The following is a 21,867-nucleotide window of genomic DNA, read 5'->3' on the forward strand; positions in this document are numbered from 1 at the left end:
TGGATGTCCGTATTGCATAACAAAAAATTGAAGGCGTTTTGACTTTGTTGCCCGCAGAGCTACGTTCCTCGGGTACTATTACGAGTCGCTACACTAAAGTACGATGCGAAATGAATATCTTTTTTATTGCTGTTATATTTCATTTTAGCGTCGATCAAGGACGAACCATATTCGATTCCTTATTAATCGACGCTGCTTATATTATAGTTACAGCTGAAAGTCCAGCCCCAAAAAATTATTGAACTCGCGTCATGCGGCGTGTTTCCACGAGAATAAAAGCGCGATTCCACGTACGAGTTGAGTCGCCTCTCTCTCCCCAGAATCGCAGTTAGATGTTCAGTTCATTCGAGCCGCACCGGACTCGGTTGAGTAAATAATTGCGATTCTAATATTATTAGATTTAAATCAATACGCGAATTATTTGCTGCGCTTCAAATCGAGTTTTATCGAGTGCAAAGAGAGAGAGAGAGAGGGGGGGAGGGGGGAGGGAGGGAGAGAGAGGGGGGGGGGGAGTTTGACGGGATAGCTAGGAGCTACTGAAAAATCATAAAATGCACGATTCCTTTCAGTGGCGTGGCGTGAATTGCAATATATTGATTGTTATGCCATTTAAACCTATGAAAAAGGATCGATAAGCAGGGTGTTCGCAGCGAACACCTCAATAATCGATTCTTTAGCATAGGTTTAAATGGCATAACAATTGATAAATCGCAATTTAAATCAATACGCAAATTATTTGCTGCGCTTCAAATCGAGTTTTATCGAGTGCAAAGAGAGAGAGAGAGAGAGAGAGTTTGACGGGATAGCTAGGAGCTACTGAAAAATCATAAAATGCACGATTCGGGTCGGCGGCGTGGCGTGCTTTGCGATATATCGATTGTGGTGCCGTTTAAACCTATGGAAAAGGATCGATAGACAGGGTGTTCGAAGCGAACACCTTAATAGTCGATTCTTTAGCATAGGTTTAAATGGCATAACAATCGATATATCGCAATTCGCGCCACGCCACCGGTTCGGGTGTTCCGAGGGCACAACGCGACGCATCCGCGCTTTGTGGAATCCCATTTTCGTCGCTCCCACCAGGTTTAAGCCAATTTGCCTCCCGGGCAAAAAACTGAATTTAATTTACTGCTCGTATCCAATTTAAACGAGACTTCTTTGAGTATGAAATTTTTAAGCGAGCTCCAGTGTAAAGGGTTACTACCCCGCGTAGACAAAGAACGGTGTTAAAAGATCCTCGGATATGAGTACCGTGAACCGCGTTGAAAGAACCTTCACGCCAACCTGAAAATCTTTCAAATTTTTGGTCTGGGGGGGGGGGGGGGAGGAGGCACGGAGAAAAAAATTACCCGATGATTCGGTGAATCTTCGGCAAGAGTGGAACAAATTATCCAAGTATCCGGCTATTTCCTGGTTGTGCTGGTGTTTTCATTGTGTTTCGTACAAAAATCAACTTAAACTTAAGGTTAGTTAGTAATTCACTTGTGTGGACAATGTGTGAGCCTGTTACGTGATATTTTGTAAAAAATTGAGTTCAGGCCATTTTTTCGCATTCTCATGATGTTCCTCGTGATGAAAAATTCAAAGTCATAATGACAAAATTATGAGGGTATGATCGTCGGAAACCGCTTATAAAACACGCGGAAAACTTTTTCGTGAAAAAGATTACGACATTTGAGCTGCATTAAACATGCAGGGAGGAATTAAGTCACACTTTGGACAAAAGTGAGTTAGGAGTAGTTTTGAGTGGTTCCTTATGGATGGTTCCGTATTAAAAAATACCAATATCATTGCACATGGAATTCAATTTTGGGTATATAAAGAACTGATTATAATTTACGAATAAAAACCTAAAATAGCCGATTAAATTAACTATTGATAAAAATTAATCATACGTAAAGATAAAAATATTTCTTTTGGAAGTCAAATCTCAGATTTGCGCGATGATACCCGATGACCAAGAAATTGAACAACTTGTTTAGCGGTCCTAATTCACATTCATCAATCAATATTCGGCAAATTTTATTTCTGTTTTGCTCAACAAGTTGCTAATTAATCATCGCTATAGGCGAAAAATAACCGTGACCTCCGAACTTTTTAGTGTATCTAAAATATATTGTCTCCGGCTACATTAGTCCAACGAACGGAAAGTGTAACTTTCTCCGAATCAAGTTGTAGGCCGGAGTGACGACTTGTAGCAGCAACGGCGCACAGTGGATCGAGTCAATCGGAGAGGTCGGACACGAAATTTTGAAATAAAACTGCAAATTTTCATGCTTATTTCGCCACATTTTAAATTTCAAGGGATGCTACAGGAAGAAAATTTCACGAGGAAACCAATGAAACCACTTTCAGAGCCTCAAAATTTTGTATGAACGGAGTTATAAGCGTTTGAAGTTTCCAAATTTTGTCCGACCTCCTCCAATGACTCGATCCACCGTGCGGCGCGAGGGCTCAAAAGTTAAGGCTCGCGTGTAGCTAATTACAGCACGGGAAAGCAAACGTTTGAGTCATTAGTTAACCTCTAGAATTTATGTATAAATATAGCCGGCCGCCAGATTCCGGTTAACAAGTGTCGCCACCGTCCACAAACTCCAAACATGGTTGACAAACGTATCGCAAGAGGTCATTATAGTTCACTCCAAATCAGTTTGCTCACTTTAAGAGTACGAAAGGTGAGTAGTTGTCTTCAATTCAGCATTTAAAACAAATAAAATGGTAATTAAGATGACCATAATCAAGATGCCGAATCTTCTGTCGCACTAAATCGTAAACTTATTTGATGTGGACTCTTACACGCTCATTATTGAAATATTGTCTTAGAAAATGAAACAGGAACAAGCTCAATTGTAGTGGAGCATTTGTAATTGGTAGGTTGTGTAGCTTAGTTCCGATACTGGCCATCATGTTAGATAACTGATTGGTTAACGGTCACGTTTTTAATGAAAAGTATGTTGTTCAGACGAAATGAACAACAAAACCATGCTCGCATATTACGATTATAATAACCCATTCCTCACGATAAAACGCCCTACAACGCCCGTGGTTTTACAGCCCTTTTGTAAACCAGAAGACGAATAAACGTAAAAACTAACGAGATTATAGCCTCGTTCCCGTGTGGTTACAGTAGATGACAAAATAGGTTAGGGGTCTTTTCAGAGGTACCAAGAATTTTGAAGCGGTTAGTTTAGAGTTTTATCACAAATTGTGTCATCGACCAACTCTACAGGAAAATCGATGGTAGGAAACTCCGAGCAAATAAAAGTCATCCCAAGAACTACACATTATTATATCCATTCTTTAAGATCAGACTATTTCCAATATATTTCTGAGGAACGTTTCTTGGTTGCTGGAACTCTTGTCAAGTTGGACTGGTGTTCAACACACGTCATATAACATTACGGAAATCAAAGCCTAGAAACATTAATTGGTTTACAAACATTTTTTGAAAAAAAAAAAAAAAAAAAAAAGGCGGATTAATCGTGATTTGAAGTTTTCAGTTCAAAAATAACCCGTAATTTTGAGAAATCGATGTTGGAAATTATATTCTGCACTTTTGAGGGCAAGGAATAGTGTAACGTGAATGTAGTTTCACGCTCTCTATTGGATAAAAAATAAAAACACCGCGTGCATTTTATTCATTAAGACCGGTGGGGGAATTTCCGTCCAAATATCAGAATCCGATTTTTTTTACCCAATTCCACAAATATCGCTCACTTGAAAATGCACTCTTAAGAGTAGTACTAAAAAATTTCAAGATAGAAATAAGTAACAACTGTTCAGTGTCATGAGGCACACAAGAATCACCGAAAAATCTAGCAACACTGTTCCCGAGTGATTAAGTCAGAGCTCATAATCGTGCGGGTGGGCGAATAGTTTTAGTGATTTACAGGTGTAAACTTGTCGTTTATTAGCCTACAACCCGCCATTTAAAGTCCGTTTATAACGTCATTACGATCTGAATGACTAAGCGGCTCTTACGAATTCATAACATTTTTCTCATGAATGCTAATTCAAACGGAGGCTCACAACTTCAACTTCCTTGTCTGTGACTTAGTTTGGAGTTCTCTTACTACAGTGAAAGGCATTGCGATCATAACCTCTGGAGTGCTGAGGTAAAGCGTCTTATGAATTTATCCAGTGACTGTTAAACCCGCGTTGGTACATTTGTTCTTGTGGGAAGTCACAAATATTTTTCCTCGAAATTTTCAGATATTCCGGTTTAAATTGCTAACAAAATTCTCTGAAAAATAGAAAGAAGGAAGTTTTCTTTAAAAATTCCTTCTTTTATCACTGAAAATTAAGTAAATTTTAAATGTTCATAAAGCGCTTTTCTATAGCACGGCAAAGATAATGTCCACTTTTCAATGCAAAAGTTTCGGTACAATTTATAAATCAATTTCAGAAGCGATACCTTCAATTACCATGTGATCAGCAAAAAAAGAAGAAAACGAGAGTAAAAAAAAAACCTCATTAATTTCTAAAAAAAAACATGTGACAGTTTCATGAAGTGAGCATTAAATGTAAAATGACCGTACGTACAAAATATACATATTGGAAAATGCACTCTCGTCTGTGCAAAATTCGAATGATTTTCTTGTTATACTTTTCGAGAATTTTATTCAAAATGTCATTTAATGTTCCTTAAAATTTTAAGGATTATGATTGGAATTTCTAGACGCAGAAATTTGGCAACTTCTAAATGCTTAAAAGCCGTTTTTCTTTAGCACAACAGAGCCGTTCTTAAGGTTCTTGATGCCATTAGATTGTGAGGAGTTAACAAACCTCTTGATACAACTATTCGAGCTTTGAGGATGCCCGGGTTGCCTACACAAAACATCGAAGGCGTTTTGGCTTCCGTTGTGTTCACAGCTACAGCCTGGCAAGACTGCTATATCTTGAAGGCAGAAATACGATCCGGAACTCATCAATATCCGATGGCGTTCCTTTCTACGTTTGAAACGGAGTGCATCGATTACTTTCGTTAACTCATTCTATAATTCAGTAACGATTTTTTCTCTTTACTAATTTTGATAATGCATGTAGTTCAACTTCGTTCAATAAATCTATTGCATAAAAAGGATGATGAGTAGGTAGATTTTCTTTAGATAAAACCGCGACAACAATCAAGTTGAACACGTCAGAAATGTTTAAACCTTTTCATTAACGTGCTTTAAGCGTAATCCAATTTGTGTTCTTTAAAATGAACCGCATCTGTGAACACTTTTTCCCTAGCATTCAAAGTTATCCAACACCGGATGTAAGACATCCTGGAATAAGTAAATATAAAAATTTAGGAGCCACCCCTTCATTACGGAATACACTTTTCCGGCATTTTCGACGCCCCCTCCCCTTCCTTGTAATGTTTTTGTGACGTGGGTACCTATCCTTTAACACGAAAGAAGAAAATGGCGTAACGCTCTCCTCAACCACTCTCCTCCCTAAAGCGTTACGTACTTCAGAGACGGCCCCTAAACGAGATGTTACAAATTTTTGACGTATTATTTTAATCGTTCCATGACTTAACCCCCCTATTCCGTAAATTGTGTTTTCAAAAAAGAAACCTTTATAACGATTGAGCGAAAATTGAAACCTTTTAAACGAAAATTGAAGAATTTTTCCTTACTGATAATGAGCTTTTAATTGACAGTAACATAATTCGATTAAATCAGGAGAAAAGTGAGGTTGATTACCTGGATCATCGTCGAAATCATCCCAGCCGGAGTCGGAGAGACAGCATCTGGTTATGATCAGGAACTGGAGTAAAACCAGCCGGCAGCCCATCACAATCAGCCGATTCCAACACTCCCCCATTCAAACCATAATCTCCCTCTACATTGATTTCTCTCTCTACCTCGCACACTTTTTTTTCTACTTACAACCGGAAACCTCACACAATTTACTGCGAAAAATCAGGAACGTATTTTTCTTTTTTTTCATCGCGAATCTATTATATTATTGCTCGACTGGACGTAATAACTAACGAAATCTGTTACTGATTTGCTGAGTTCCGACTTCTGAACTTCTGGGCAACCTGAAACACAAAAAGGCAAGGATTTAGTCAAATTTTTGCATTAAAATTCAGAAAAACAGACTTTTTCAACAAAATTCGAGTAAAATTAATCGGTTTAACTTCGAAAAAAGATCTCAGCAGATCACTATGGTTACCACTCGCCGCTATATGACTGCCGCAAATGAATAGTACAAAAGAAAAAATTCTATTAATTTGACCAACTTTTAGGTTTGTAAGTACCTAATCATATAATCAGTAAAACCTGCAATATATTAAGCGCTGTAATTTAATGATATTTCTTACTTTCCATTTTTTGCCGGAGCGAATCATTTAAATATCTTTTAAGGATTTATTTCCAAAGGTTAAACCATTAAATTTTACTCGGATTTCGTAAAATTTTTCTTTTTTGGATGCAGCGTTAAAAGCGTGAGACCTCTATGAGCCACAATAAAATGGGATTTCCTGGAAAAAAAGTTCTTTACGAAATGACTATGATTACGAAAAATTGTCATCTCCAAGCAACTGCTAATTAGTTCCAACTCCGGGGTGTCTAGAAATTTTCAAAAAAAAAAAAAAAAAAAAAAACCCGACGACTCCCCGATTTCCCTGACAAGAACGGCCAAACACCGGGGGAAAATTCAAAATTCCCTGACATTTCTCTGCTAAGAAGGAAAAAATCCTGATTTTCGACACATTTGAACGTATTAGATGTAAGTAAAACAATTTCCACGTTTTAGGGATGTAATGTAATAAATAGGGCAAAATATATGACGCCTAAACTTATGCGATATATTTCTGTCTCATTATTAAAATTTAAAAGACACTAGCAGAGGTTCTGGTAGAAATTTTGGTGGAAATTTCGGCATGAGTAATATTTACGAAATACTTTCCGAAAAATCTGTGTTTTTCGATTTCCCTGACACGAAAATCGCTTGCAAAATAAAATTCCCCGACATGCCGAATTTTGGCGGATTCCCAGACATTTTCCCTGATTTCCCTAACACCGAAAAAAAATTATCTGACATTTCCCGGTTCTCCTGGTTTTCTCGATCTCTAGACACCCTAATCCAAGCAACTTCTTATAACTTCCGACTTTAGAGCCAAAATTAAGCGATTCTCGACGACGCAACGAAGGGAATGAGGATACAGGTCACGTGAAAAGCAGGGTATCTAACAATTTTCAAAACAAAAATTCCCTGATTTTCCTGAAAAAAAAAAAACAGCCAAAAAACTAGAGAAAAATTCAAAATTCCCTGACGGGCGGAAAAAATAATTCCCTCACACAAAAATTGCTCGCAACATTAAATTCTCTGACATGCCAAAATTTGGCGGATTCCCAGACGTATTCTCTGATTTCCCTGTCACTTAAAAAATTCCCTGACACCTAAAATATTCTCTGACACCTAAAACATTCCCTGACATACCTCGATTCTCGTATTCGTTATAGACACCCTGATTTTCAAGCAACTCCTAATTAGTTCCGTCTCTAGGGCAAAACTGAGCAATCCTCGACGACGCAGCGAAGGGAACGAGGATTCAGGTCGGGTGAAAAGAGTATTTTTCGAATCGGAGATCAAAAACGCGGGGCGATGAGCATTTATGATTAAAAAGCCTTGTCCGACCGGAAGTCGGATTCGGATTCGGGGAATATGTCTGAGCCAGGAGCGTGTATGTTATCCGACAAGCTCTGCGTGTAATGTAAAAACGGGAACCAATTAGTGCTGTGTTAATGCGACAGCAACATTGCGCCTCAACGATTAAAATCCTGGCCGTGGGTGGCCCGAGCTTCGGTTCCCGCTCCAAAGAGTTGCCTCGGTCTCATTAATTATGCAAAATCGCGCTCGCTGTCCAAGAATCGGCGTTGCCTTTTCCCGTGGATTTACTTCCATTTTATTCCAAATGCCGGTTGATTTTTTGGGTCATTTTAGGCTCTTATGAATAGAATACCTGCCTACGGGAGAGTATTACTATCTCGATCCTTTCACTACAGAAAAAGTGTGCCGCTCTCTGATTGGTCGGCTATCATAGGGTGTCTACAAGTCCGGAAATAGTACTGATTTTTTAAGGGCGGTCCGGAAGTACTGAAAAAGTGCGGAAATTCCGTAAAAAGGTCCGGAATTTTTTCTTAATTTTTTGTCATTTTTTTTCACAATTTCAAATTTTTGAAATTTTTATAATTTCGTCAAATGGAGGTACTGAAAAAGTGCGGAAATTTGCTGTTGGAGGAGGTACTGAATTTCTCGATAAAGTACTGACAAAGTACTGTAAAAATACTTATTTTTGACCAGCCGGTTTTAGTAGACACCCTGACTATCATGGGCCCCAAAGTTGGCCCGATGTAAACAAATCCCAGCTCCTCTGCTCCTAGTTTGACTCGATGTAAACAAAGAAGATGGCGACAAAGTTCTACAAAGTATTCTAGACGTGATTTTGGATGTAGTAGACATTTTTTTTTTTTTATAATGAACTTCTGAATTGAGCTCGGATCAAGCTTTGACAGATATTTTTGCCGAAAATTAGCCTTTGATTGTGATTATCATTTATTTCTCAGCCGATGATACGTGTTCCTCTGGGTCGGATTTGTTTAAATTGGATCAACTTTGGAGCTCTATGATAGCCTAAAACTTATGAACCAATCAGAGAGCGGCGCAGAGATGGCAATACTCTCCCGTATATAGGTACTGGTACTCTACTTATGAGTAGATTCTAACAGAGTACCTTTATTAATTACACCGTTATAACTAGAGTAACATAGGTAGCAACAAAGTCAAATAAACTATCTCTCCAGGATCTCCAACTTGTCTTAAAAAATGAGGGCCCCACAAAATTCGATAAAATTCTGAAAAGGGTCTATTGGATTGCCACGGATATTCTCTGGAAAAATTTATGGATGAACCCATTGCCCCACTAATTTGATCACTAATTTGTCAAAACTAACTAATCCATAAGTCTGACTGTATTTAGTTGTATATTATTGCTGTTATATCATATACATTATTGTTATTGACCTGCACGAAGCCTAAACCAAGGCAAATGTACTGGAATAAAGTGAATTTGAAACAGTTACACTGTGTAATTATCACTAATGTATCGGGGTATTGTGTATACTGTCTAATCTCTAATGGAGGGGTCTTCTCTAATTGAAATGCAACTCACTAAAATTTAAATGAGACGCAATTTTTTTCTCGGCATCGCATGTTGCTTACCTTTCTTGGAGCTCATTTCGAACTCAGTTTCTAGAACTCATTTTATCGATCGTTTAAAATTAGCATGTATACACAATATGATGTAAAAATATTACAATTTCATGGTAGAAAATTTCAATTTCATTGCATTAAATCATATGCCGGGGACCTTTTCAAAGAGTACTCTTCAAAGGGCAGAATACATCAGTGCCTGAGGTAAAACTAGAAAAACAGCTCTTTTTTTCTTTTTTCAAAATCTCCATGAATCTACCTTCATATCAAGACTGAGCGCCATACACGACTTCCTCATTCAGGTCATCGAGAAAGATTTGTGTTCCTCTTTTGAAATTTTTTCATGAAAAACATAATTTCTGTTTAGTCTCCATGTCGACGTTCAAGGAACTTTCTTTTATATCTATGAGACCAAAATGTTTCTATTCCACGTGCCAGTTTTTTACCGGTTCCCGGACTAGCAAGAGTAATTAAATTCTATGAAGATTTAATGGATGTGACCAGGTTTCCACGCACGGCGGTTTCCAGGTTTCCATTCCAGGCTTATACGCCGAAGTTTTGCAATTGAATATAATGGACAATGCAAACCGGTGTATGACCAAAACGAGATTCTTTCCGAGAAAATGTTCGATTAATCCCATTGGCAACAAATTGTATCATGTTCCTAATTTTTCAATTTAACATCCAGCAAATTCAAAACCAAACTGCTGCGTTTGTTGAGCAAGAAGCAAAATACGACAGGTATCTATCCTCGAGTTCAATCCGTTTGTTGTTTGCTACGATAGTATTATTTGAATTTCATTAAAAAATTATGCGCTGATTGACCGTAAAAATTTACCTATAAATGTGTCCTAAATTCTAGGTACAGTAAGTTGGAATTTTTGAGACAACGTACTTTAAAAATCAGCATATTTTCCCTCAAAGAGATACGCTGTTTGGTGCAACACTAGTTACGACCATTCAGGAAGGCAACTACAGTCAACTGTCAGGAATGTTCGTAACTATAGTGTTGCACCAAACAGCGTATCATTCTTGAGGGAAAATTGTGCTTATATGAGCTTTTTCCCTCTGTATTGAGATTTTCAGCTTTGTGCTGATTTTTTAACGCACGTTGGCCAACAAATTCCAATTAATTGTCTATACTGCCGTGCCGAGGAAAAACGTCGTATGAACATTCGGGAGTTGCCAAATTTCCCTTGATAAAACCAGTATTTTTTTAAAGAAAATTCATGCTTATTTTTTCTTGAAATTTTCAGATATTTTAGATTAAATTGTGTAAAAAATTGTCTGAAAATTTGAGTAACTAATATTCACAATTTCCCCAGTAATTTAGGTTTTTATCGGAGGAAATTTGGCAACATCTGAAGGCTTATACGGCGTTCTTCCTAAGCACGACAGTATATATGACTCGTGCGTCTACCGCAATCAGTTTGTGAAATTTTAAGTACTACTACAAATATTTATTCATTTTTTTATTTTATTTTATTATTTTTCTAGAGAAAAATGAAATTAATCCGAATAAAATCTGGCAATGATGACAAACAGGTACTGCAACGCGACTGGCTATTCCAATCTGGAACCGCTCAAATTGTCGACAGCTTTTATTTTTTTCCATCCTTTTTCGAGCCCTTTGAGCAGTTGCTCCAATAATTTGAGCAGAATGGAAATTAATAACGAGGTATTAAATTCACGACAGATCCGCCGCGGGGGACAAATGCCTCCGTCGACAGGACGGGGGCAGGGGGTGGGGGCTGTAGATTAAAAGCATATGGCTGTCCGGCGAATTGATGTAAACTGGGAATGAAAAAGGCAGGTGAAAAGCTTGGAATCGCATGTTTCGCGCCGGCCAACAGTGGAACGAGCCTTCGGGATAAAATCGGATCTGAATTATTTTACTCAAATTCTAATTTTTTGTGATCGTATCGTCACATGATAGCTTTAAAGGGGTGTTTTTTGCATTGACTTTTACGGGAAAACCAAAGGAGCTACTTTTAAAATTCTACGTTATGTATATGTACCAACGAAAGTAAAGGTTGTACAAAATGTTCGACCTTTTCCAATGACTCTTTCCACTGTGAGCTGACTGTCCGCACCTGTCATGATAACCTGACTCGACCAGGGCTGTTCCCGGTCGGAACTAATCGATTCCATTTTTTCCTCCGTATTCTGTAATATCTTGTGCTGCTACATCTGTTTTTCGCGATTTGTGGCAATTTTTATTCCAATCTGTACATTGGTGTTTAATATTGAGTTATGTTCACAAAAAACCTGCACACATACGCACGGAAAAATGGATTGCTGATTTAACAATTAAATTGTTAAAAGTATGTCCAACATGTTTCAAATGTGCATTTTACAACAGTGGAAAGCTAATTTAACGACATGGGTGGTTAAATTAGCAGTTTTTTTACTGTGGAATCTACATTGAAACATGTCAGAAACTTTTTGTAACTACAAAATTGTTACATCAGCAATTTCATTTTTTCTGTGCACGCACACGGGAACAAACGAATGTTAGTGGTGACTTGATTCCTGAATATGTTGCATGATCCTCGATAAATCTAGCAGCCAGTGATACTAAGGTTTGAAAACTTTTAAGAATGTTGTAGGTAGGTGTGCATAAAAAATAACCGTACGGTTGCCAAGTTCTGGGTAAAAAAATGTATAGTTCATGGATAAACTTACACGCTTTGTGTTGTTTTAGCACTATTGTCAGGGCCAACAAGCTAGGGCCAAAAACTAAAAGTTTGTGCGATTTCCTCTGAAAATTTTGAGGAATTTGCTTTGTACTATGTAAAAAATTCACTGAAATTTACACAAAAATCCGCACAACCGTTTTCATATAAAAGAATAAATTGTCTAATTAAATGTGGCAACAACTGAAGTAGCTTGGTTCCTTTATGCTTAACGCGACCCATTCACCAGCAAGCCCGATTGTTGAAATTGATAGGCAAAGCTGTAGACAAAGAAGACAAAAAGGACATGAGGGAGATCCTATTGGTGGAAGCGAATTTTTTCAATGGACAGAGGAGGTAGGTTATAGACTAACTAACGGCATCCCACGAGAGACCCTACAGTAAGTCCATAATTTCCTCCCTTAGTCTATGAGAACCACTTTTTGTACCAATAGGATCGCTCCATACTCCTCATGCTTTATTTTTCTATCACTTTGTCTATCAGTTTCAACAATCAGCCCGCAGTGCGTTTGCAGATGAAATAAATTGACCATTTAGAATTTCGGCACATACAGGAAAACTCTCATCAGCTTTTGACCCATTTGCGCGAGGAAATCCCTCCTCGGAAAAACCGATCGACTAATTTCCACCAAAACATGTGTGGACGTGGGTGCCGGCTAACAGAACGACTCCGATCAGATACAAGTTCGTCGGACGACGCCGAGGTCATCCCTTATCTCGACCAACGTCAGTCTTCGACCTAGATCCCGCGTTCGATATTGACAACTCGTCGTTCGACTCGGCTCCGTTCGGGACGGGGACGTGTTCTGCCGTGCTAAGGAAAAACGCCGTATGAACCTCCAGACGTTGCCAAGTTTCCTTTGATAAAATACGAATTTATCGGGTAAATTTTAAATATTTTCCCCCCAATTTTTTGGGACAATTTTGATCGTAATTTAATCTGAAATATCTGAAAATTTCAAGGAAAAATATGTGTTGCAGGCAAATAGTGAAATCAGGCATTTTGTCAAATGCCTAGGCAGGTAGTTAAATTGTGACGGTCTACAAAGTTGTTTGAATTTATGGCGAACAGCTCACGTGCCTCCAATATTTTTAGAAAAATAGCTCATCTGACATACGAACTCTTTTTGTTTCTTCCTCTTCAATCGCTTATTTCGCTTAATCGCATATTTTTAACTTTTGAAATTCCGAAAATTCTGTATTTTATAACATGTTGAAAATTTCAAGATAAGTGTCTATTCAGGAGCTAAAAATTGTTTAAAATATTATTGTGTGATGCAAATTTTTACTGAGAATTTTGTCTTACAGGAGAAATTAATTATTTAGTCTAAAATTAGGATAAGGATCAGAATTTCAATATAAGTTACACTGAAAAAAAATGTAGCTTGGATCAAGCATGATAATTCTTGAATTTGCCGCCAAGAATTTTCTTTATCTTGCTTTGAGCTTACTTTTTCTTGATTCAAGAAAAATAATGCTTGGGTTAAGCTAAAAAGTAGCTTATATTAACCAGCAAAATTCTTGATTTAAGAAGAAATACTTCTTGGCGGCAAATTTAAGATTCTTTTTTTTCCAGTGTAGAGTATTTGACCATTTTCCTAGGAATTTGCCTATTTGTTTAGGCATTTGACTATTTGCCTAGGCATTCGACAAAATTTACTTTAAATACCGTTAGGGGCTTACACAAGTTAAAGTTCCTTAAAAACATTTTTGACAATTCTAATACTTAAAATATTAAATAAACAAACGAAATTTCGAATACTAAATAAACACACAGTTCCACAAAATGACTGATTTTACTACTTGCCTGCGACATAATTATGTAAAACTTTCTTCGAAAATACATACTTTATCGAAGGAAATTTGGCAACGCCTGAATGCTCATACGGCGTTCTTCCTCAGCGTGGCAGTGTTGGTTCGGGGATTATAACTTACGCGTGCACACGATTATCTTGAGTGAATTAAGAGAGACTCGCCCCGGCTTAGCCCGGTAGCGGTTGCGCCGAGCACAAATAAGACAACCCTTACTTGAGCCAGCACGCCCCACCCGCCCTTCCTCCCTGCCCCCCCCCCTCCCAACCCCGCTGGCTCGAGGCATGCTCGGTCATTAGCCGGCAACGTAAATGACAATTGATTGTGTGTTATTATGAAAAGCGTTTTCCCGAGGCATTAAATACACACTCGAATCGATTTAAATTTAAAGCCCGCTCGACTTTGACGGGTGCGGCGATGCCGGATTTACGCTGATTTTGACCGCTTCCAAATCGGTTCGTCATTGGCAGCCCTTCTGTTTTACATTCTAGCGGCTGATTTTTTAAATTGATAGACAAAACTATCAATTACTACAGAGAGGAAAAATATGGGGAGGAGCGGAAGGACGAGACGTGAATGATCGATTGGCGATATTTCCTCATTTGTAGCTACGGTAAAGAATCGATTGCTCAGGGATCGATTATTAATCGAATATTGGGTCCTCTGTCGAAAAAATACCAGATTTCAAATTATGATGAAAATCCACACGTCGACGGCGAAACTGCAAAAATGCATATTCCGGTGTCAATGTTTCAAAATCTCGGCTATTATTTTACTTTTTAAAATGAGACCGAACCGATATCATGGCTTGAATTTCATACAAGGAGCGATTCTTTAGCGTATCATGGGGAATCATCATTTAAACGCTTTTTCAAGAGAAAGAAACCACTTGAAATTTTTGTGCACTGAAAAAAAAAACTCCAGCCGGGGAAGCCGTGGCTGTATAGGCATACGCTCCTCGTTCCGGGCTCAGACGCCGAAAGTTCAGGACATAGCACCCGGGGCAGTAGAGGGTGCAGCTACAGCACCCGGAACTTTCGTGTTCTCAGCCCGTAACAGCCGGTATGCAAATATAACCCGTAACTTCCTAATCAGTTTGTGTCTCAGGGTGGGAAATTGACAAAAACGATGATGTTTCACGCTCTAAATCGGCAGAAAAATTAACCAAACCCCTGGCATCCTTCGGATATAATCTCTAAATCTATTTGTCAATTTTTTCATCGGGGTTACATTCAAAATTCTGCCAACCCCTACTGTTCTTCAAACAACCGCTTCAATATGAAAGTTCGGCCCTCGTTCCCTGAGTACATCCCAATTTTCCATCGTTAGTAAAATCCAGTTTGGTCTCTGTCTTGTTTATTTCATACGAGTCAATCCTGGATTAAGGGTTTTTAATATTCCGTGGGGCAATTGAATGAAAATTCGGTAATTGTTATATTAAACTAGTGGCAACGGTGCCTGTCAATTACGAATCGATTTAAGTGTATAGCAAGTCCCTGACCGAACGAGCTAGTTTTAAAATTACGCTCTGTCAATGGGCTCGTTCTATTGCAGAGCTTTAGCGCTCAGCTACCAGTTCATTTTGATGCGAATGACCCTTGAGGCACATCCACGGTATTGTCCTACAACCCATTTCCGTGAGTCCCGTCACAATCCGGTAGCCGGCATATTACGCACGGGCTGGAATAGAGTTAAATAATTTCTTTTTGATAAAATCAATGCAAAATTGTCCACTGTACCTCTTGGTTTTATTCTATTACCGATTCTCCCGCTGACGAAAGTTCGAATCCTATGACGGAACTACGCAGTCAATCACTGCTGTGCTGAGGAAGAACGCCGTATAAACATTCGAGAGATGCAAAATTTTGCCGGATACAACATGTGTTTTGGAAGAAATTTATACACATTTCTTCTTGAAATTTTCGCCATTTTAGATTAAATTGCGAACAAGATTGTCTAAAAAATCGGAGGACAAATGTTTAGAATTTTCCCAGTAAAGTCGTTATAATTGACGGAATTATGGCAACGCCTGGATGCTCATACAACGTTCTTCCTTAGCACGGCAGCATAGATCAACACCAAGAAAAAAAATTCGGTTGTCGTGAGAAACGTAATTAGAACGAACACTGGAAAAAAAAACACATTGGATCTAGAGTCCATACTCTTGAAAACATTGACAAGAAAAAATACTCTTGATCCAATCAGATTTAAGCTTAAATCAAAAGGAAATCCGCTCAAATTAAGAGGCTTTGTTCTTGCTTCAAGCTTAAATCTGATTGAATCAGGAGTATTTTTTCTTGTCGATGTTTTTAAGAGTCTGGACTCTAGATCCAATGTGTTTTTTTTCCAGTGAAAGTAAGACATGATAAGATAATTTCTACGAGAAGACGAAAATAATTCTGAAATTTTAATTCATTAAGATGAATTCTTTTCATCGCAAACCGAGATACGTGGTCTTGTAATTTCATCATCGATATCTCTCAGGGAAAAAAATTTACTCGAGTGAGCTTTTCCCCCCTGTATGGAAAATTTTCAGTTTTAGACTGAAGTGCAACGCACGTTTTCTACCAACTTTTTGTCTGATATAAACTCTCGTTTCTCACGATACCGGAAAGAGGTTGCAATTTGTGAACGACTCTCATATTAGGCTATCACGAACGCGATTCAGGTTCGATCCGAGTGGTGCACGCCAAAGATATGGTCAATGTAACACAAAGGAAAATGTAACCAAAAATATTGACCGTGTGTGTAGGTTATTTTGTGTTCAACGTCCTATATTAACAAGTAAACTGTCACTTTTTCTTGTGCAGTGATTATCTCGATACGATCTTGTAAACAAGCATTGCGAGTCGCTGTTAATCGGTCGAGCAGTAGATGTGAACTTTCACCGCGTTGGGACGGCACTGAGTAGGGCGACTGTCGATACGGATGAAAAATTGCCTACCCAGCCGGGGGCGTGAGATTGTCTCGTCGTTCGATTAGATTGGTGAGCGCGGTTTTTAAATAATGCACGATTCGTCCAGGAGAAGCGGGATCGCAGTGACAGATCTCTGACACAGGCCACCGGCTTCCACTGTTGCTTATTTGCATGTGAAAATTGCTCTTCTTCGAATTTTTCCCCGCTGAAAAATGCGGATAAGTGAATTCATTTCTGGAATAGAAGTCGGTGGTAATGTCATTTTTGTAATTTTCGGGAGAAAAAATTGAATCAAGATGATCCATTTAATTTGAAGAAGGAGAAACCCGAAGATTTAATAATCGACGGCAAAATAACGAATGTTCTCAGAATCGATTTCTTTGATTTTGGAATCGAATGATGACAACTCGGGAAATATTGTTTGTTATTTAATGAAGTGAAGTACTTAAGATTAGTAAACTATGTCGTTTTTCAATCCGTTAATTTTTTCCAGGAGCTAATTTAGTCAGAGGAATTCAGACTGATATCCGAAAGCTTTAGGAAGTGATACAAAATTTAGAGGATATAAAGTAGGTAAGTCTTACTAGTAAAAATTCGTTGGAGCTGAGTAGCACTACGATATAAAGCTACAACCAGTGGCAAGTTGTGCTTTGCGATAGATCGATTGATCTGTCATTAAAACCGCGAGTAAGCGTAGAGCAGTGCATTGCGAGTTCATGCCTCGGGCCATCGCGCCTTCAATTTTGCAAATGCAACACGGACATCCATCAAGCACGAATAGTCGTATCTCTGCGCCGTCAGCAACGCTCGTCCTTTTTTTTCTCAATTTCTATGTTTTGCAGTATTTTGGCGCAAATCGTGTCATATCAGAGAATTTTTATTTGACGACTAGCCCTAGAAATCCCAAGCCTGGTCAAATTGACCCGACAGTCTTACCTGGGGGAGTTAAACATGGCGGGTTCGATAAATCACCAGTATGTTACCAAAAAGGTGAAAATGTCGGGGGGAAAAAATTATTTTTTACCTTGAAAATGGAGAAATAGTATGGATAATACCTACAAAACTATCAAAAGCAATGCATTAAAATACGGGACACATTGACCAGACTTGGGGCTTGGCGTATAAAAAGGTCTTTGGTGTCTAAAGGTTAACAATCGATTATTCACCATCACTTCAAATCAGAATACATCGATAGCCGATCGCATATGCCTCGCCACTGGCGCCAACACTCCTGACCGAATTAACTGCACCTTTCAAACACACATCACAGAATGTTGATTTAGTTCTGTTTTTTTTCCTCCTCTCCCCCTCCGCCCAATATGCCCTGTTTACATGCATTAAGCAGTTCAACATGGGCCATTCCGAAAAATCTTAGGAGAAAAATAAGACAAAGTAAACAAACTAATAGCATGGTTAACATATTCGTGGGAGGACAGTTGCTTTCGATCAAGTGTGTAATGCAAACTCACTGGACAAACTCGTCCATAAATATACGAATTTAAGGTAGAAAAACTCTGACAAATGATCTATGCGATAGAGCATGGCGCATTTACGCTGTCAGTCTTATAGAATATCCAAGTTTGATATCCTTTCGAGTATACCTTTTTATTCCCATCTTGCGCACTTTTACTCGTTTTTATCACTTTATTTACTTGATTTCGACAAAAATTTTACAAAAGCATTTAGTTTTGTTTACGTTGCATATGTCACTACTTGTTTTTATGAGGGTTAGTATGTGAGTGGTTTTCAGAATTTAATGAAATTTGATGCCCATTTTTTCATAACTTTGACTAATGAAAATTTTAGTTAAAAAGGACAAAGAGGTGTTTCTAACTCATTAATTTTAACAATATTTTTGTGCATTTTTTGAAGTAAAAAACGAAAAGCCAATGCTATTTGGGTTTACTAAATCTTTGCGTCATTAAAGCTTCAGTTCACCTCTCTATACATTTCACGGAATATAAACGAAGGATGTGAGAAATTAACTAAATAGTTTATTGCATGTGTGATTACGCTACATTATGACATCATCGTTTAGTGTTGATTTACAAGAAAGTAAATATTCTGGCTACAATCATTTGACATATACTTACTAAAAAACCATGTTTCATTTTTTGTTTTTTTATTTGTTTATTAAAATCACGACATGACTTAACTTGAACTAAAATCGATTCAATTTTGGCTCGTCTATTCTCGCCATTTGTCACCGGGCTAATCAAATAGTTGCAGTCTTAGGACTTGATTCCCATTGGTCAGTTATATATCCGTGTTTGTGCGAGGAGGTCTAATTTATTGCAATGCCTTTGGTCTTCCCAAATAAGAAGCTTCTTAATCTCGCTAAAAGCAATACCTAATCAAAGAGCGATTCAGTTACTCTTTCTCTACTAACCAGTATCCGAAGCGCGAGTTGTTTGCCTCATATACGAGTACTTGTAAGCGCGCTCCGCTTAAAAATGAGACCCTCTCACCGACTTTGGTATCAATCCGCTTGAGATTAAAAGAAAAGTAAGTTAGGAAACGTTTTTAGGCGGGAGGGAGGGGAGGGTTGATCTGCCAAGAGTAAACAGAAAAAAGCATTTAAAAATTCGTGATATTCACAAATAAACCTCTCAAAAAACAGTTAAAATATCCGAGTTTGGGAACTCTACGTAAAAACGGCACTTGCACTCATACAAGTGCTTGATTACTTTAGTTTAGTACATTTTGAAAAAAATTTAACAAACAATTGAGTTTTTTGAGGCGCGTATTTTGTAGTTTATTCCAAGATAGCATCAGGGAAAGGAATTGTTGCAATTGGACAACATTTTCGTGTCAATTTTTTCATTCATGACTTTTTTAAATGTAAATTTCAAGATAATTTTACTTCAATAAAGTAAAAAAGGGCTTCCTAACTTGTATGTTTTCACAATTTTTTTACATATTTTTCAAAGTGGTTTTACCTGGCAATCATACTTATACTTCTTTGATAATTTAAAACACATTTGCGATTCTTTTCTACTGCCTAATATCCTTTGCAAAAATGGAAATTACAACCACTTATTGATAATGGGAAGAATCAACGATCAATTTCTGTGCATATTTAATTAAGTTCCCAGTAAATTTATTGGAAAGCTCCATTTTCTCATTTACTTGTAAATTCTCAAAGAAAACATCAGAAAGCGATTGCATCCCGTCGCACACTGTAATCTTTTAGCCGTATTGAACTTGGCAACAGTCTATCAAGGGTGTTCTTGGGAAGCGAAGTGGATCAAAAGAGGGTGAAATTGCGTCTTGAAAAACGTTTAATTACAGCTAAAATCACATTCTGTTTTACTAGTTTTAATTGAATTTACAAAAGTTTTTCAAATAGCATCCTTGTCTGCATGCTGGAGACCTCTGTTAAAGTCAGTATGAAACTCAAAGGATGGTTACTTTTGATGGAAAAATATATTTTTAGACCACGATACAACACTAAAAGTAAACTTTCAACTTTATATCTTCAGTAACGCTCTATCAAATATCGGCTATTTATTTTTAAAACTATTAATGAAAGAAAATTTGTAAAGATCGAACCGAAATATTAGAATGTGCGCACGCACAGTCACAAGCCCTCGCAGGCACCAAAATAGGATTTTTTTAGAAGGAATTATGGTCACAGTTTTTTTTACAAAATCTTGAGCATCCTATGACATAAATAAATTGCATGTATTTAAGACGTACACCGAGTGGATGTCGCAAAAGTTTCTACGAACTTCTTTACACTTTTAAGGTATCATCCTGCATGGAAAGCTCGTATCTAGTCTCAGATACGCGCGTATACATATTAAATATTCCTATTTACTGCAAAAGTACGCGTATTAGTGCCGCAAGGCAAATCTGTCATAACCCAAACGATCTTTTAGGGGAGTTTCTTATCAATTTGAACGCTTCGGACGAAAATGCGCACAGTTGATAATCTCTTTCTGAAAGTTTGAGTCTCAAATCGACCGGGTTTGCCGGTAGATGGAGGGCAGCTCATGAACCCTAGACACTACTTCAGCTTAAGGGCTTCGAGGCTCATGAATTTGTGGTATGTACCAAATTCCAAGAAGCTTCCATTGAGCTGCGACAGGAGCCCGGAAAATCGAAGCCCAGTCTCGACTTATCAAATTTGAATAATTTAGCACACATCTCAGCGCCTGCCCGCTCTAGCAGCCCGTCGCACACTGTTGCACATGACTTTAAAATCTGGACAAAACTCCAGTTTCAAAGAAAAGTGATTGAGTATATCAGGAGGGATTCAACTGAAACTAACTTAACTGCATTTCATATCACCTAATATTTCGGTCATTTTTTATTTTTTCGACAGAGAACTAGACTATTTATAAAACGCTTTTCAACTATTTCTGCACTGGAAAAAAAACACATTGGATCTAGAGTCCCAGACTCTTAAAAACATCGACAAGAAAAAATACTCTTGATTCAATCAGATTTAAGCTTAAAGCAAGAACCAAGCCTCTTAATTTGAGCGGATTTCCTTTAATCTGAGCTTAAATCTGATTGAATCAAGATAGTCTTTTTCTTGTCAATGTTTTCAAGAGACTGGACCTTAGATCCAATGTGTTTTTTTTCCCATTGCGTGCATTTAAACCCTAGTTCATGAGGAATATACTCAGAAATTCCCAAGATTCTGTTCTGCTTGGTTTTTAATTCAAAAAATAAAACATCAGAGAATATTAAACTCGAAACACATTTTGTAATTAGGAACTGCAATTTCATCCTCATTTCAGGGACAACGTACACGCCATTCGTCCTCATGTAGATAGGAGTTTTTATGCATGAGTCAGAGCTTGTAGTTCTTTATTGCAAACTGTGGTCCATATAATTTGATGTAGTTAGGCTGATTTCAGCTAACTCGTTCACCGCCAAATTTTTCAGGGGGTCCAACAAATTATCTTAGCAACATTTAATTTTCTCTTTTAAACCTTAGATATGGGGATTTTTGAGAGACTGAAAAAATTTAGATCACAAGATTATTGAAAATTGTTTACGGCCCCGTATTGACATTTTATCGCTTTTAAAGGGGGGTTGAGTAATAAGTATTACAACAATGGAAAAAAGAAAAAAATGAATGAACAAGGCCCAATTTTTTTTACCATGTTAACTCATTTTTTTTACTTTTCCCCAATTATTTTCATTTTTGTCCTATTAGTGTATTACCCGAAGAAAATTCACAATTCTCATTTCACATTTTCGCAAATAAAACATCAGAGA

The 21,867-nt window shown here is 37.8% G+C and overlaps 1 protein-coding gene across 3 annotated transcripts in view; it reads right to left on the reverse strand.

Annotated features, from left to right (window-relative positions):
* LOC109030272 (kin of IRRE-like protein 3) overlaps positions 1-21,867 on the reverse strand; it is a 616,549-nt gene that overhangs the window by 579,382 nt on the left and 15,300 nt on the right. For all 3 annotated transcript variants that reach the window (XM_072303754.1, XM_072303753.1, XM_019041151.2), the window contains exon 2: positions 5,694-6,034. In XM_072303754.1, the coding sequence (XP_072159855.1) occupies positions 5,694-5,814 (121 nt within the window). In that variant the 5' untranslated portion in view covers positions 5,815-6,034. The remainder of the gene's footprint in view (positions 1-5,693; positions 6,035-21,867) is intronic.

Source organism: Bemisia tabaci, chromosome 8, assembly GCF_918797505.1.
Source record: "Bemisia tabaci chromosome 8, PGI_BMITA_v3".
Lineage (NCBI taxonomy): Eukaryota > Metazoa > Arthropoda > Insecta > Hemiptera > Aleyrodidae > Bemisia > Bemisia tabaci.